Source organism: Pavona decussata, unplaced genomic scaffold (assembly GCF_977016875.1).
Source record: "Pavona decussata unplaced genomic scaffold, jaPavDecu1.1 SCAFFOLD_49, whole genome shotgun sequence".
Classification (NCBI taxonomy): Eukaryota; Metazoa; Cnidaria; class Anthozoa; order Scleractinia; family Agariciidae; genus Pavona; species Pavona decussata.
This window is the reverse complement of record NW_028145471.1, coordinates 1025001-1039533: the sequence shown is the minus strand read 5'-3', so window position 1 is coordinate 1039533 and position 14533 is coordinate 1025001. Positions and strand designations below refer to the sequence as shown.

The 14533-nt window shown below is 39.8% G+C and overlaps 3 protein-coding genes and 1 long non-coding RNA gene across 4 annotated transcripts in view; 2 read left to right on the top strand and 2 right to left on the bottom strand.

Moving 5' to 3' along the window:
- LOC146481523 (alpha-1,3-mannosyl-glycoprotein 4-beta-N-acetylglucosaminyltransferase C-like) overlaps nt 1-7496 on the bottom strand; it is a 41757-nt gene extending 34261 nt beyond the window's left edge. Inside the window, exons 1-4 of the transcript XR_014864435.1 lie at nt 7442-7496; nt 6473-6556; nt 2656-5252; nt 1207-1864 (exon numbers count right to left, since the gene is read on the bottom strand). The gene's annotated coding sequence lies outside the window, so the exon portion shown is untranslated. Of the gene's footprint in view, nt 1865-2655; nt 5253-6472; nt 6557-7441 lie in introns of the transcript that reaches the window.
- On the top strand, nt 2072-3179 carry LOC146481524 (uncharacterized). The gene is made up of 2 exons (XR_014864438.1): nt 2072-2137; nt 2534-3179. It is a non-coding gene; the product is annotated as an uncharacterized LOC146481524 (long non-coding RNA).
- A 5977-nt stretch (nt 7497-13473) lies between the features above and the next one.
- Nucleotides 13474-14533, top strand: part of LOC146481519 (uncharacterized) — a 50756-nt gene continuing 49696 nt past the window's right edge. Inside the window, exon 1 of the mRNA XM_085108314.1 lies at nt 13474-13560. Within this exon, the coding sequence (XP_084964440.1) occupies nt 13542-13560 (19 nt within the window). The 5' untranslated portion in view covers nt 13474-13541. The remainder of the gene's footprint in view (nt 13561-14533) is intronic.
- Nucleotides 14465-14533, bottom strand: part of LOC146481522 (alpha-1,3-mannosyl-glycoprotein 4-beta-N-acetylglucosaminyltransferase C-like) — an 8511-nt gene continuing 8442 nt past the window's right edge. The window contains exon 4 of the mRNA XM_085108308.1: nt 14465-14533. This exon is cut by the window's right edge and continues 1862 nt beyond it. The gene's annotated coding sequence lies outside the window, so the exon portion shown is untranslated.

Below are 14533 nucleotides of genomic sequence, written 5' to 3'. Positions count from 1 at the left end.
GTGGGTGGTGGTCAACTAGAAAGCCTTTGCTACTTTGACCACCACACGCATTTTATAATCTGTACTGTAATCATTTTATCTTGTAATTATCTGTCAGAGTAACTATACTTTTCTTTCTATGTTAATGTTATGTAAATGGTGTGAAATAATGAACCTGAACCTATAATAATGCCAACGAGAGATAAAATTGAACTACAAATGTCCAAGACATTCGCTCGTTCTGCTCTTTTGGTATGCTACCAGCCCTATTCTAGTGTCAACTAATTAGGAGGAGAAAAATTATCGACAGTTTCCCGGTAGACTTGCTACTTAACATGAACAACAAATACTATGGCAGATGGGGAAATGGTTGAAAGAGGCTCTCTTCACTGGAAGCAAATTAGTTTGAGGACAACTTAGCAGAAATTGATCCTTATGACTATTTCCAAAGCATTTTGATTGTAATTCCTCAAAGTTTACTCAGTGTTTCAAATTAGTTCTATTAAAAGCGAGATTGCTACGGAACCAAAGTCGTGCTATCGGGAATTGTCACAAGGATTCAATTACAGTAGATTGAACCCCGGTAACTCGAACTCGGATAACTCGAAGTGCCCCACTAACTCGAACCGAGTCTCAATTCCTTTGGATTTGACCCAACTTTTCAGTTTTAATAATAATACATAATTCTCAACTTTTAAAGCGTCCGAAATTTGCTGCCAGGTTAATTTATTATACACCTCGCCTTGCTTGCATTACTCCAACACTTTTAAAACTGATTTATTCGTGGACTTGAGCCAGCCTACATCTGCGGTCAGGTAGTCGCGATGTTACAATTTGCATTTATGCAAAACTCAAAACCAAGCGGTCCATGATTCATAGCATCTGCCCCGTCCCGGCCCTGTGGAACGACCACATGAAGTCTTACTTCTTTGTTGAAGACCGACCTTTTTATTTAGTAAATCCTTTAGTAAATCCTCTAGCACTAAATAGTGAAAACACTAATAAACTTGTGGCCCTCTGTCTAAAAGTAACTAAAGTAGAAGATTACAAAGGTAAAATCAACGTACAATAAGATCAACAACTACGGATAACAATGCGGCAGGGCTTATTGCTCCTTTAAAAAAATTATTCCTGAGGGCACGTTTAAATGATATTAAAGATATATGAGAGAAGCTTGTTTCTTTAGGTGAGACAAGTTTTTACTGTAACTGTATCATTGGACGGCTCAGTTTTTTTTAAACTCATAATTGTTATAAGGTCGTTTACTTATTTATTTATTTGTTTGTATCTTTTTATTTACTTGTAAAGTTATTTATTTATTTACAAAGCTTGGACCAAGAAACAGGGACAAAAATGGTGGGGTCTCATAACTAGGCTCCATAAAATGCGAGTGTTGTGAGAAAATTACTACACAAATTATGGAGTAAAAAAAGATAATATAAAACAAACTGCTTTATTACTAATACTTCTAAATACAAACAACCATAAATAATAAAACGGAATGACCTGCACCATTTGAAACGTCTTACAGGACTAGTCGAGAGGGCAAAAAAAAAAAATTAAAAACCGAACAACAAAACAATGCTCCCAGCCCTAAAAGCAATGCAGCTGCAGGTTATCAGGGTCCAGTGAAAATAGAGCTTTTGAAAGGTGCAGGTCTTCCGAAAAAAGTTATAGGAGTCGATCGCAGTAGCAGTGTTAGGATTGTTAAGTAGAGTAGAAAGTTTAAACAGGTTGATGTCCTGGTATTAATAACTTTAAGGTTGTAAGCATGAATGAAAACGTCATTAGAGTATCATTATCATTATCATTATCATAATCATTAAGCATCATTATCACTAATGGAAGCTTCATCATTAAGCATCATTATTTGAGGTTGTAAAGGCTGGTTTTCACTAGCGACGGAGTCGGAGTCGTAATCAGAAGCGTAGAGCTTATGATCTAGTGAAAACAGCGTTCCGATTCCGGAACGTAAGCGACGGAATCGTAAGCGGAGTCGGAAGAAAATGGAAACGTTCTGATTCTTCTGATTCCGATTCCGTCGCGCTTATGACTCAGCTTACGACTCCGATTTTTGATTCTCACTAGGTCATACGACTCCGACTCCGTCGCTAGTGAAAACCAGCCTTAAGCATGATAGAAAGTATCACTAGAAGGGGTATCGAATGGTCCCATTTAATTTAAAATTTGGCCTTTGCTCGAATTGCTCGCAAAAATTACACGGGTGCTCGCTTGCTCGTGCTCGCAAAATTTTGCAACTGCTCGCATGCTCGCATTCTCGTTAACATGTGCTCGCTTGCTCGAAATTTCGTTAATCCTCCTTTATAGTTATTTTTTATACATATATAAACGATAAATCAGTTATGATAGGGTTAAAACAAAAAGGTTTAAACATCCTTAACTCTGGCTTCAGTCTTTCCTCAACAGTTCAGCCTGTAACTATTGTTCTGTTTTGGAGGTGTCAGCCAGATTATTAGCTATTATTTGGCGTAAAACAACGTGTCCTATCAAAAAAAAAATTTCGGCTAGAGGAATATTTACAAAGTACTCGAAGTACTCGCCGCTCGCGATCTGTATTTTTCTAAAGTGCTCGCTGCTCGCAAGAAAAATTTGACAACTGCTCGTGCTCGCGAAAATAAAGACACTGCTTGCATGCTTGCAAATGCTCGCAAAGACCATTCGATACCCCTACTAGAGCGGTTTTAAGTCGAGTGCCGAAATCAACCAATGAGAAACAAAACCACACCCAATTGTACAATGCTCGCACGCGTTTTCCCGCGCTTGGCACCGGTTACATGTGTTTGCTTCGAGTTCTGATTGGCTCAGTTGCTATTGGTCAGGGTAATTACTTTGTAGGTTTTACGGCGCTCATATGAACACCGCTCTTTGGAATTTAATTGGTATTAAACAGCGAGATGGAGTTAAAAGAACGGAGAAAGACTGGTGGTTGTTCCGTAACTTGCGTAGGCGACTAAAACTAGGGTTGTATAACATTTCGGAACAAGTAGATCTAAAGTTGAACCATTGCGAGCAGAACAAACAACCTTCTTTCATTAATCGGAATTGTACAATGGCCCGAGTGACATCTTAAATAAAAAATGAGGTCTTTAAGCTCAAGCCTTTACGAAACTGGCAACAGATTAAGTTTAGAAAGGTACTTATGATGTGATAGTGTCCATCCAGTTCAAATTCAAAACAAACTTGCGCATTTGATCATACTTTCATACCAATTTCGGTATTATAAAATTAATATAAACTATTATTACCGTTTACTGCCGTAACATGACATATTTAAAATGGCCGGCGTCAGCTTACCTCAACTACCAGAAGTCTTCAGGGTTTTTATGGTTATTACAGCTATTTGTTATTTAAACCTCACTGGCATTACAAAGATTAAATAAGAAAGAAAATGAAATGAATTCCAGTAGTTGAATCCAGCGATGCTCATTGGTAAACCACATCTACACGAGGAATAATGGACCTTAACCAGCGAAGACGACAACGCCAGCGCAAACTTAACCTAAAATTAAATTCCAACTCATTTAGATTGTGTAATGGAGCTGAATTTGTAGCTGGGGTGGCAAAAACTCATCCCCGTGTGCTCATGTTCCCCATAAAATCTCGAACTTGGCATTTAACGTTGTTGTTTTGCAGAAGACTGCAAGTTAATCTACCAAAGTGAAAAAGCCCATACAGGGCCATTGTTTTACTTAATAAAACTTTTTTTTTTACATTCTCGTTGCCATCGTCGATCGTCATTGCTAAAAGGGGCAGTGTCACCTATTTATTTTCAGTTTTGTTTACAATAAACCTACTGAATCATAGAAACTATTACTATATTAATTATCTTTGGCGGCGGATGACTAAGATGGAAATGGATTGCGACTTGAAAAAATTGGCCAATTTTTTCAAGTTCTATCTGTGTATTTTGGTCTATTCTTCCTTGGAAAAATCATTTGATATTTTCGTTCCATAGCCGTAAGACCAATTTTATGTTAGAAAAGAGGTTTGAGCAGTTGTGATCAATGTGAAGCAACGGGTCTGTGACAGTGTCCTTTTAAGGTCGATAAATCTTAAATAGTTAATCAAAAGCGGTATGTGCTACGTCTAAGAACTAGATTAAAAAACATCTATTTCCCTCACAAAAAGCCATTCTCGTTGTTCTCCTGTCACAAGGATCCTTAAACAAGACAGTTGTCTCCTCTCGTTCCAGGTAACCTTTGCCACGCCATTTTTAAAATCAGCAATTGTCTCAAAATCTTTACACAAATTTCCGACGCCATCTGCTACCGTTTCGTTGTTATTCGACCCAAAGCTTGCCTGCAGAACGCCTGACTTAAGTTTATCGTTGGACGCAAGATATGAGCCTGTGTCCACAAACACTTCACGGACAGCGGTTATACGTATAAAATTAATAAGAATGAAGTCATCTTTCCTTATTTTCTTGGCCCAGAAGTAGCCGCTGCCTTTATTGTACGCATGTTCCGGTTTTGTTCCAGCGGTAGAGATCAGTATTGAGCTGCTAATAGTGGCCGGTGGATTTAAACCCTTGTACTTAATGTCATACTGGTCAAAGTATGCCTCCTTCGATTTATGGGAGACCTTGTTTTCTGATAAAGAGGAATTATCTCCGATATGCTGAAAAAGTGAAGCTGGTGGTAACATAAAATTGTCGTGGTATTTTATCTTTCGCCAGAAAATAATCAGCCAATCTATTGGCATTTCGTCGTACATCAGGTAGAAGTATGTGGCGATATTTTCAAGGTCACTGGAGTGATAAACCTTGGCTGTGTGACCCATGCTAGCTGGATCTAACACGGGCCATGGTTTTTTCTGCGAAGTGATGAAATCTACAAGCTTTGGATAAAAGCTAGGTGCCGGGATTAAGTCATCTTCTAAATGAAGGTAATATTTCGACAGGTCTTTGCAATAGCACATGAGAAATGTAAAGTCAACCACCAGCTTTGATCGCCAAAATGTCCTCTGTGCGGAGTCACCAAATTTTTCTTTCATGTTTGAGAGCGGAGGGTAGTAATCTCGCGGTGCAAATATCACATGAAGAAGGTCTTGATCAATGTATTTCTTAAACCCAGTCGAGAGTTCCGTCAGAGTGGTGGATTTAGCAGTTTCATCAAAATCGGCCAAGAATATCACCATAAAAACTTCTGTACTTTCCTTCTCGCTTAGGACGTCCAACAAAAGTTTAATGGTTTTCACGAGATAGTTTTTTCCTGAAGGTCGAGTAATTGATGAAATTCCCATGGTAATAAATCCTTTTAAAAAAAAGAACAAATGAACGCAGATCAGAGGTGATAGAAAGAAAGAACGCGCAGACTGGATCGGCTGAATGAATGAAATCAAGGAAGGAAGGAAGGAAGGAAGGAAGTAAGGAAGGAAGGAAGGAAGGAAGGAAGGAAGGGAGGGAGGGAGGGAGGGAGGGAGGGAGGGAGGGAGGGAGGGAGGAATAAAGTGGGGAAGGAAGGAAAGAAGGAATGAAGGAATGAATGAATGAACGAACGAACGAACGAACGAATGAATGAAATCAAGGAAGGAAGGAAGGAAGGAAGGAAGGGAGGGAAAAAGGGAGAGAGAAGGAAGGAACGAAGAAAGGAGGGGAGGGAGGAAGGGAGGGAGAAAGAAAGGGGGGAAGGAAGGAAAGAAGGAATGAAGGACTGAATGAATGAATGAACGAACAAACGAACGAACGAACGAACGAATGGATGGATGGATGGATGGATGGATGGATGGATGGATGGAAGGACGGACGGACGGACGGACGGACGGACGGACGGACGGACGGACGGACGGATGGATGGATGGATGGATGGATGGATGGATGGACTAGAAGCTCCCTCAATACAGTTGAACCTCTCCACAGCGGCCACCTTGGGGACAGAAGAAAGTGGCCGTTGTGGAGAGGTGGCCGTTATGGGGAGGTAGGGGTGTAATATGACACCCTTTTTTTTCAGGAAATACAACATGTTTATTGTGCCAAGTTCATGCTTACTGTAGCCTAAAATGACAATCCAATCTTAAATAATATATATATATAGATAAATTACACGATAAAAACGTAAATAATGCTTTGAATCAAAATGCTGAAAAGACGAAACGAGCAAGGTTCGCAGCATTCGCTATATTATTGCAGAAAATTTATGCTTACTGCAGCATATAAATGAAACACAATCAAAATACGTATATCATTAAAATGGATACAGAAACGTAATGTTCCGAAGACAAATGTGGATTACTGCATCAGTTTATAAAAAAAGGTTTTTACAAAAAGAAGAACTGTACTGGCCGTTGTCGAGGGGTTATTTTGGCAGTTGGGGACGCACTTTAGTGTCCGTTGCCGTTGTAGAGAGGTGGCCGTTGTAGAGAGGTTTAAACAAGAGCTAGTGTGTGGACTGTCCGCCGGGACAAAAAAATATGGCCGTTGTAGAGAGGTGGCCGTTAGTGGAGGTTCAACTGTATTAATTGCCGCATAACTTACTTTTGTCTCGTGGATATGTTCCAAGTTTGTTTATTTCAGGTGAGTTTATTATCTCTTTGTTCGGGCAAGCAGAAGGTTGTCCATCTGTAAAAAGTACAGTACATCAATTAGGCTTGATAGTTATGTGAGCTTTCGTACTTTATTTCTGCAGAGACAAACTGTACCCTTACAAAAAGCCCAAGAGAAACAGGGCCTGCAGCCAACGAGCGAGGGAGGGAGATGCGGCATTCGCGAGTGCGGAGTGCGAGAGGAGAAATGAGGGATCGGGTTCACCGTGCTGACGAGAGCCAACCAGCTCGAAACAGCTGTCCACGGTTGCCGCATTCTGTTGATTCTCGGTTTGGTCTCTATCATGTCGCTGTCGTGTTAAGTTTTCTACGCAGTCCAGCCTTGCAGAAATTTGAGTCATTTATATTTTTGGCTGATTAGATCTTTTACAGATCCTGCGTATACCAACAGCATTTTCGTTGTGCGGTTCCTTGCTTATAGTTTGCTTCTACGCTAGTGGATCCCCTGTTTTCCTCTTACAGGAACTGCAGTTTCGCTCGTATTTTTTCAATGTTATTGTTAAAAACAAATCGACGGCAGTTTTTAAATTGTCGGTGCTATTTTGTAATGGGCACTTGAACCCTCTTTTTTATCGGTGTCGTTTGAAATTCTTGTATTTTTGGTGGTAGCGGCCGCCCATATACGTAGACCAATATTACACTGAGAATAATATCAGTCGATTTCCTTAAAGCCGGTTTGTTTTCTTGAGTTGCTTTATTGTCGTGAAAGAAGACGAAGACTAGTTTGTTCGCTCAAATAATTTCGCAATTGTACACGATGTTTGCGTTCATGCTGAAAGTTACACCATGCACCGCACTTTCACATGCATCCGATGAAAACGTTCAACTTAAACGTAAATACTGAAGCATTTTCGTGTTCCAGTGTCAGTGGACTACAGGAGACAAAGCAAGTGAAACTTACACTTCGTGATACGCCTTGAATCTTCCCTTCCTTTACTGAGCTTCATAAGTGAAATTTCATCTACAAAGAGAAGAAACGTATGTATTAGAAAAGTTATGTGCAAACTTGTAAACTCAGGGCAGAATAGCCTCAGAGTCTTCTTGTGCATGCACAGGCAGTCCAGCAGCACGATGTACGCTGTTGACTTGATTAAAATTGCACTTTGCCGTAGTGTCATGTCAGTATCGCAATCAGTTTCGGATATTTTACATCCGCAAAGTGACGTCTGGCGGGCGGGCAACATGGGGCAAACGTTCGGAGACCGAAAAATTCAAAATATTGATTCAACTGCCCGTAGCAAAGCGGCATTTACGTTGAAAATCCGACTGGACAAGTTAAAGAGATTAAGGCAATGGTTGGAGTTAAACCTGTGATAAAAGACATTAAAACACAGCGCCTCAACTAGTTTTGACACTTAATTAATGCGTATCGATGCGGTAGACCCACCCGTCGTCCAGAGACCAACATGTTTCTCTGGTTCTGAAGCAAGTGGAAGAAAAAGAAAGAGAGAAGTTACTTTTGTCAGGAACAGCTCCAGGATGAAAAAAAAATCAGCATGGGGAAGCCACACAGCTCTTTTAAATTAAAACCACTTTCATTACACTACAATACGCTACCTAGCTACAGCACTACCAGTAACACTACTTCTTATTTTTAATTAATTACAATATTGCATTAATTAATTACGATATGGGAATTCCCATTTAATGCTGAAGTGCTTGGAGGAATTCGAAGCCACACAGCTGGTAGTCACAAGAAAGGGTCCCTGTGCAACGTAGCAATAAGCACTAATAAATGTGATGATGATGTCTACGATGATGATTATGATGGTGATGATGATGAATAACGTTTTCAGTGGCAAATCGCCGAAAAAGTTAAGAGCATCCAGACCAACTCTTCCTATAATGAAAATTAGGTGTTTATTTTTTTTAAAAGTGTAATCAATTTCTTATCAAAAAGTGAGACAAAAATTGTGTCGATAGAAACGCTAAAAGGAATGGTCCAGTTTTCTTAATGAAAACCTACCAGTTCTTCCTTGGCAAAATCATTTCACATCAGTTTTCCTCCCGGTACTCTAAGTACAATTTCAAGTTAGAGAAGAGGTTCTTTGTCAAAAATGTGAGCAGTTTTGGTAAGGAGTGCTAATAATCGCGATTTAGCTAAATTTCGTGTGTAACCCCCGGAAAAATACCCGTCGAGATCTCGACACAAACTTCAAAGATCGAAATCTCCATCCAAAGTGTCTAAAAAGGTAGGATTCTTGAGCTTTAGATCTAAGCCAATCATATGCTAGCACATGCCAAAGCCATTAACACTTGGGTGGCTGGCTGGTATGGCATTTTGTAATAACTTGGACCAGCTTCTAGTTTCTATCGCATATCAGACTGCGCGTCCGTCCGCCGTTGAGGACGTGGAAATACCCACGGCCACAAAACGCCAAATTTACAATAACAATTTCATTTCTACAGCCATCGTCGAGGTATAAAATAGCCTAGCAGAAAGAAAAATAAAAACACTTCCATCAATCTAGAACAGAATAGCGTGGTCCTGTGATGACAGCTTTGATATGGCCCTTGATGAAATATTTGCTTCACTCATTAGTAGCTAGGAATGCTGAATGCTGATTGGTCGAAAAAGAGGGCATATTTGCTAAATTTTCCTTTCATCGAGGGAAAAATGACCTACCTGATTGGTCGAGAGGCAAAAATACTTGCTCCTTATTGGCTGAGCACCCCATTTTTACATTTAGTTAGTTTCTTCACCTTGTACCTCGACAACAACTACTTCTTTCAGTTCCTTTGGAGTTGCATTTTTAGCCGGATTGCTTGTGCCAAAAATACTTGGAACTCAAGTGCTACAGCTACAAAGGAAATTTCTAAAGGTGAACTTTCGTTTCTTACAAGAAACAGCAAAAGATTATTTGTGTCAAAATCTAAAAACTTGATCGGATTTGCTTGATTGAAAAACTGAAATGATTCACGTCCGCGACGAAGTGGGGGAGTTACACCACGCTACGGCTTCTTCCAACGAACGATAACCGAACAATAACAACAGTGTCCTTTTAATGGGAGGAAGGCCGAAGCAGGTCAAATTCAGTGGAAGAAATTATTGTGCAGGTTCCTTCTTTGGATCCACAGTTTTCTATTTTTATCGATCTGTGTTCGTGCGATTTTCAAGCGGTAGAAAGCTTCCAGTGCAGGTGAATCAAAATTTTTGATGCCCAACATTTGGTTTAATTGTTGTTAGAGCAGTTTTCAATTGAGTGTCGAAAGTAATTTCGCGTTTGCTTTGGTTTTGCATTACCACGCTCTGTGATTGGTTAACAAAACTCGTGCCACTTTCTCAACCAATGGGAATCCAAACCAAAACCAATCGTGTTTTGGCCGCTCGAGTTTTCCCGCGCTTGGTGCCAGTTACACGTATTTGCTTCGAATTCTGATTGGCTCGTTGTGTTTACATCTCTTGCGATTGGCCAGAGTAATTATTTTGGTTTTGGTTTTACGACACTCAACAGTCCTAAAGTGATGACGTCACAAAACTGAAATTTTGGGATTTGTTAGTACATTCGGAAAGAGCATGATGAAAATGCCCACTTGCCATTCTCCATACAAATCCTTCTAATTTTATCTCAGTTCCAGACGTTAAGAACTAAGACAAAATTAGAAGGATTTGTATGGAGTCATCAGTCCGGGCATAAAAGAGCTAATATCTCGCCCTCAAATTTCAATAAGATGCTGATTTTTGGCAAGTAGGCATTTTTCATCATGCTCTTTTCGAATATACTAACAAATCCCATATTTTCAAAAATTCAAATATTTGTGACGTCGCACTTTAGGACTCTATTGGAAACCGCTCCAGTTTGCTCACGAATTAAACTTTTATTTTCTCTTAATTTCATGTATATAACAATCAACTTTTCTCGTTTTGTCTCGGTTTTGTACACTAAGAAACAGGTGAATTATTTGTTTGTTTTGCTTACGGGTGAGGGTGAATTTGCGAAAACTTAGAAAATACGCGTGAAAATTAACCCTTAATCCTACTCGACCTAATGCGATTACATATACTAACATTGGGAGGAAAATAAATAAGAATATTTAGCCTGGACCGGAAAAACAATATTACAATATTCTTATAAAAAACGAGTGTAGTCGATAAACCTTCAGTGACTAAGAGTGGGACTACCCCTGTCGTACTTCTCCCCGCTTATTAATTTTCGTTTTATAACTTTGGCATTTGTTCGCATGTTTCCTAAACATGAAAAAATGATAGATTTCACGTGTATTGCCCTGGTGCCATCGTATGTATTTGTATGTTACTTGTATGTTACTCATATGTCATTCGTATGTAATCGTGTGTCATTCGTATGTATTCGTATGTACTCGTATGTTACTCGTAGTACTCGTGTGGTGTTTTAGTAACGCATCGTCGCTTCGCTCCGCCGAAAAATGACGGCGTAGAGAAGCGACAGCCGGAAGTACAACTGATCAAACAGCACAAACACGCGATACATTCCGAATTCGTCGTGGTTTTCTCTTCAAACGTTTTTGTCTCATCAACGCTGAGTCATATTTTACATTAGAGTCAACCGCCGAAAGGAATATCTTTGCATTTCTCTACAATACATTCTATTTTTCTTATCGAATTTTATCTCCCTTTGTCTCCTCGACGAGCAGTTTAGCGACCAATGAACAATTTGTGTTCAGCAGTCTGTCTTTCCCGCTTAGACATGTCTGGCCTCCCATGCAGCCGTTTTTACGGGAGTCGTTTTGTTCTTCTCGTGGGAGACCAGCCGGGATCTGGTTTACACATCGTCAGCGATGGAGTCATAAGGACAATCAGAAGAAAATAAGAACAATCTGATTCCTGCGACTCCGATTCCATCGAGCTCACATTACGATCCGCTTACGTCTCTGCTGTATGGTTTACACAAGTTCGTAAGAGCTCTGACTCACGGTGGAACCTCGATATAACGAAGTCTTCGGTATAACGAACGATATTCTCCAGCCCGGCTTTTTAAAATATATGGAACAGAACCTCGTATAACGAACCAATTTCCCGAGTCCTTTGCCACTTGGCAAATTGAGGTTCCACTGCACAACGAAATAAAACCGAAACCGCGTAGTTCTTAGACATTATCATGTCGTATACTGACGGTTTATTATATTCATTCTTATGTCTTCAAGGAACATCACTGAACATTTCAAATTTTGAGAAATTTGGCGCGTGCAATGTGAAAATGGATGTTCGCTTACCGTTGCAATTGAAGTGCTTCACTGGATCCTTTGCCGTTAAACTGTTGTCAAGTCTAGCGCCGTTGGCGAGGGCTGTTATAACCACATATAGCAACCAGATTACCAAAGTTGTTAATGCTATCAGTCGGATGAACTTTCCGCGCCTTCGATGGCATTTTAAAGTCCGATACATGGCCAGGAACAGTTGTTGTTTTATATCCCGGTTCAGATATGTTTTAGAATCGTGTCACGTGAGCGACAAATGATGCGAGGAACATGGCGCAAGGGTGACGTCTGTCAATCCAATAGCAAATGTTGAAAAGGCAAGTGTTTGCAGAGAATGTCGCTCCGAGTAACATAAGAGTAATTGTTTTTCGTTCGATTGGGATCTCAAACGAGGATTCAGAACCTTCAGAATTTTTCCGCAGCGCATCAAAGAATTTGGAACGTAATGGCAAAATTCCTAGAATCTTTTCTTATTTTCTTCCTGGAGAGAAGATTCGGAAGGTGTGAAAGAGCCACGGGATCCCTAAGCCACATGTCAACCAAAATAATACGCTGAATGTACTCCTTGCTGAGACCTGCTAATAATAATTATGTCTTAAATTTGTCGTCAACTGAGAACATAACCTGCGATCAGGTCTTTTTCCATAATTTGAAGGAAGATAAAGTTAAATCAAAGGCTCCTGTGAGGCAACTCGTGAATGCAGATTTGAATAGCCGGGTAACCGTATTAAAAGCGGTACTTGCATCAAACTAAGCTAAAAAGATTCGTGAACGCCGTGCCGCATTGCGGGAAACAGGGTCGGCGGAGACGGGGGGTCTGGGTGGGCTTTAGCGCCCCTCCCCCAACTTTTTGCGAGGACTACATTTTATTTTGTTCAAGTATGAGGTACGTATGAAGAATAAAAGAGAAAGAAGATGCCGGCTCCCAAGGAAACGAAGCGCCCCATCACGTTGTGAAGTGGGTACTAGTGAGTCACAACATCCGAGTACAGCTCGTGACTCGGCTACCGGGGACTATACTTTAAAGCAATAGAGTGCTTAACATTTGCTATAAAAGAGCGTTTCAACCAGCCAGCATAAGCGCGACGAAGGGCGACTGACGCGCGACGCGAAATCTTTGAACGTACACGAACGAAATTTAAAGGGCATTTGACACTCTTCTGCGCATGTGCGGCGATTTGATTTCTGATCCGACGGAACAGTTTTCAAAGTAGGCATCTGCGAGGAAAATCTTTTTCCATCCACCTTGTGAGGCTTGTAGAAGTGAAAATAACGATTTTGAGGAACTGTTTGGTTATTTGTGAGGGTTTGAAATCGCATATTTTGTATTTTTATTTGAATATCGTCGAGAAAATCGATGTCCTCGAGAGGAGGTATTCAAACCGGCTCCGGACGAAAGCTCCTGTCGCCTCGTAGCCGCCTTGTTTCAAAAGAAAAAAAGAAAAAAACAAAGAAAAGATGGGAGGACGAGCATCGTCGTCAAACAATCAAGCAATCGCGAGCGAGGAAACTTGACGCGCAAGAGAGAAAGCGGAGAGAAAATGAAGCACTTCTTAGGTTTATTATTTGAAGTGAAACAAAATACTTCCAAATAACATACGATTGAACAAATCAACAACTGTACTTGCTTCGTTCGCTCTTGTTATTTACCACAAAATTTTGGACGAATTAAATTTTCAGCGCGCACAAGATTCTATTATTGACGATTGTCTGACGTCATAAAGAAAATTTTATTCAAAGTTTTCTGGTCTAGCTGACGGCGTGTCCTTTTGCTAAGTAATTTATTACACGGAATACTGCAGATTTAAGAGCTTGAATTTAAAATGGAGTCCGGCAAGAAAGGTAAATTTACAAACTAACATCGTAGTTAACTGTGGGACAAGAGGTTTTTCGTGGTTGAAGGGTTAAGTCATATTTTTTTACAATTTGCGCTTTCAGGTAAACTGGAACTTTTCTACTTCACTTAAGAAAAAAAAAACAGAAATTATTAGGAAATCCACCAACAGCATCGCCCAGTGATCGCATGAAAAGTGATAAAATTATATTCAATTGTCCTTCTTATAAGAAAAATAAAGAGAAAAACAAGATAAAATGCAAGACAAAACGAAGCACAAACAAATCATTTTCCGTGCACGAGCTCCAAATCCTGACAACGCGCGCAAGATAACACGCCATGGCAACGGTCACGTCATTTTTGACAGTTCGTTTTTTTCCCGCAAACTTCGTTGCTTGCATTTTAAAACAATTTAACCATGAGTCGTCCCTTTTGATACAACAAACATCTCCGAAATGCATTGGTTAACATTTAATTGTTTGTCTTAGGTCGGAAGTCAACCCTTCTTTCATTAATTGGAATGGTATAATGGCCCGAGCGACATCTTAAATAAAGAAATGAGGTCTTTAAGCTCAAGCCTTTATGAAACTGACAACAGATTAAGTTTAGAAAGGTACTCATGATGTGATAGCGTCCATCCAGTTCAAATTCAAAACGAACTTGCGCATTTGATCATACTTTCATACCAATTTCGGTTTAATAATAATAATAATAATAATAATAATAATAATAATAATAATAATAATAATAATAATAATAATAATAATAATGGTTTATTAACAGATCCACTGGGTGGCTCTTCCCTACGCTTATTACCGTTTACGGCCGTAACCGCGCCATGGCATATTTAAAATGGCCAGCGTCAGCTTACTTCAACTACCAGAAGTCTTCAGGGGTTTTATGGTTGTTATTACAGCTATCTGTTGTTTAAACCTCACTGGGATTACAAATTTTAAAGAAGAAAGAAAAATGAAATGAATT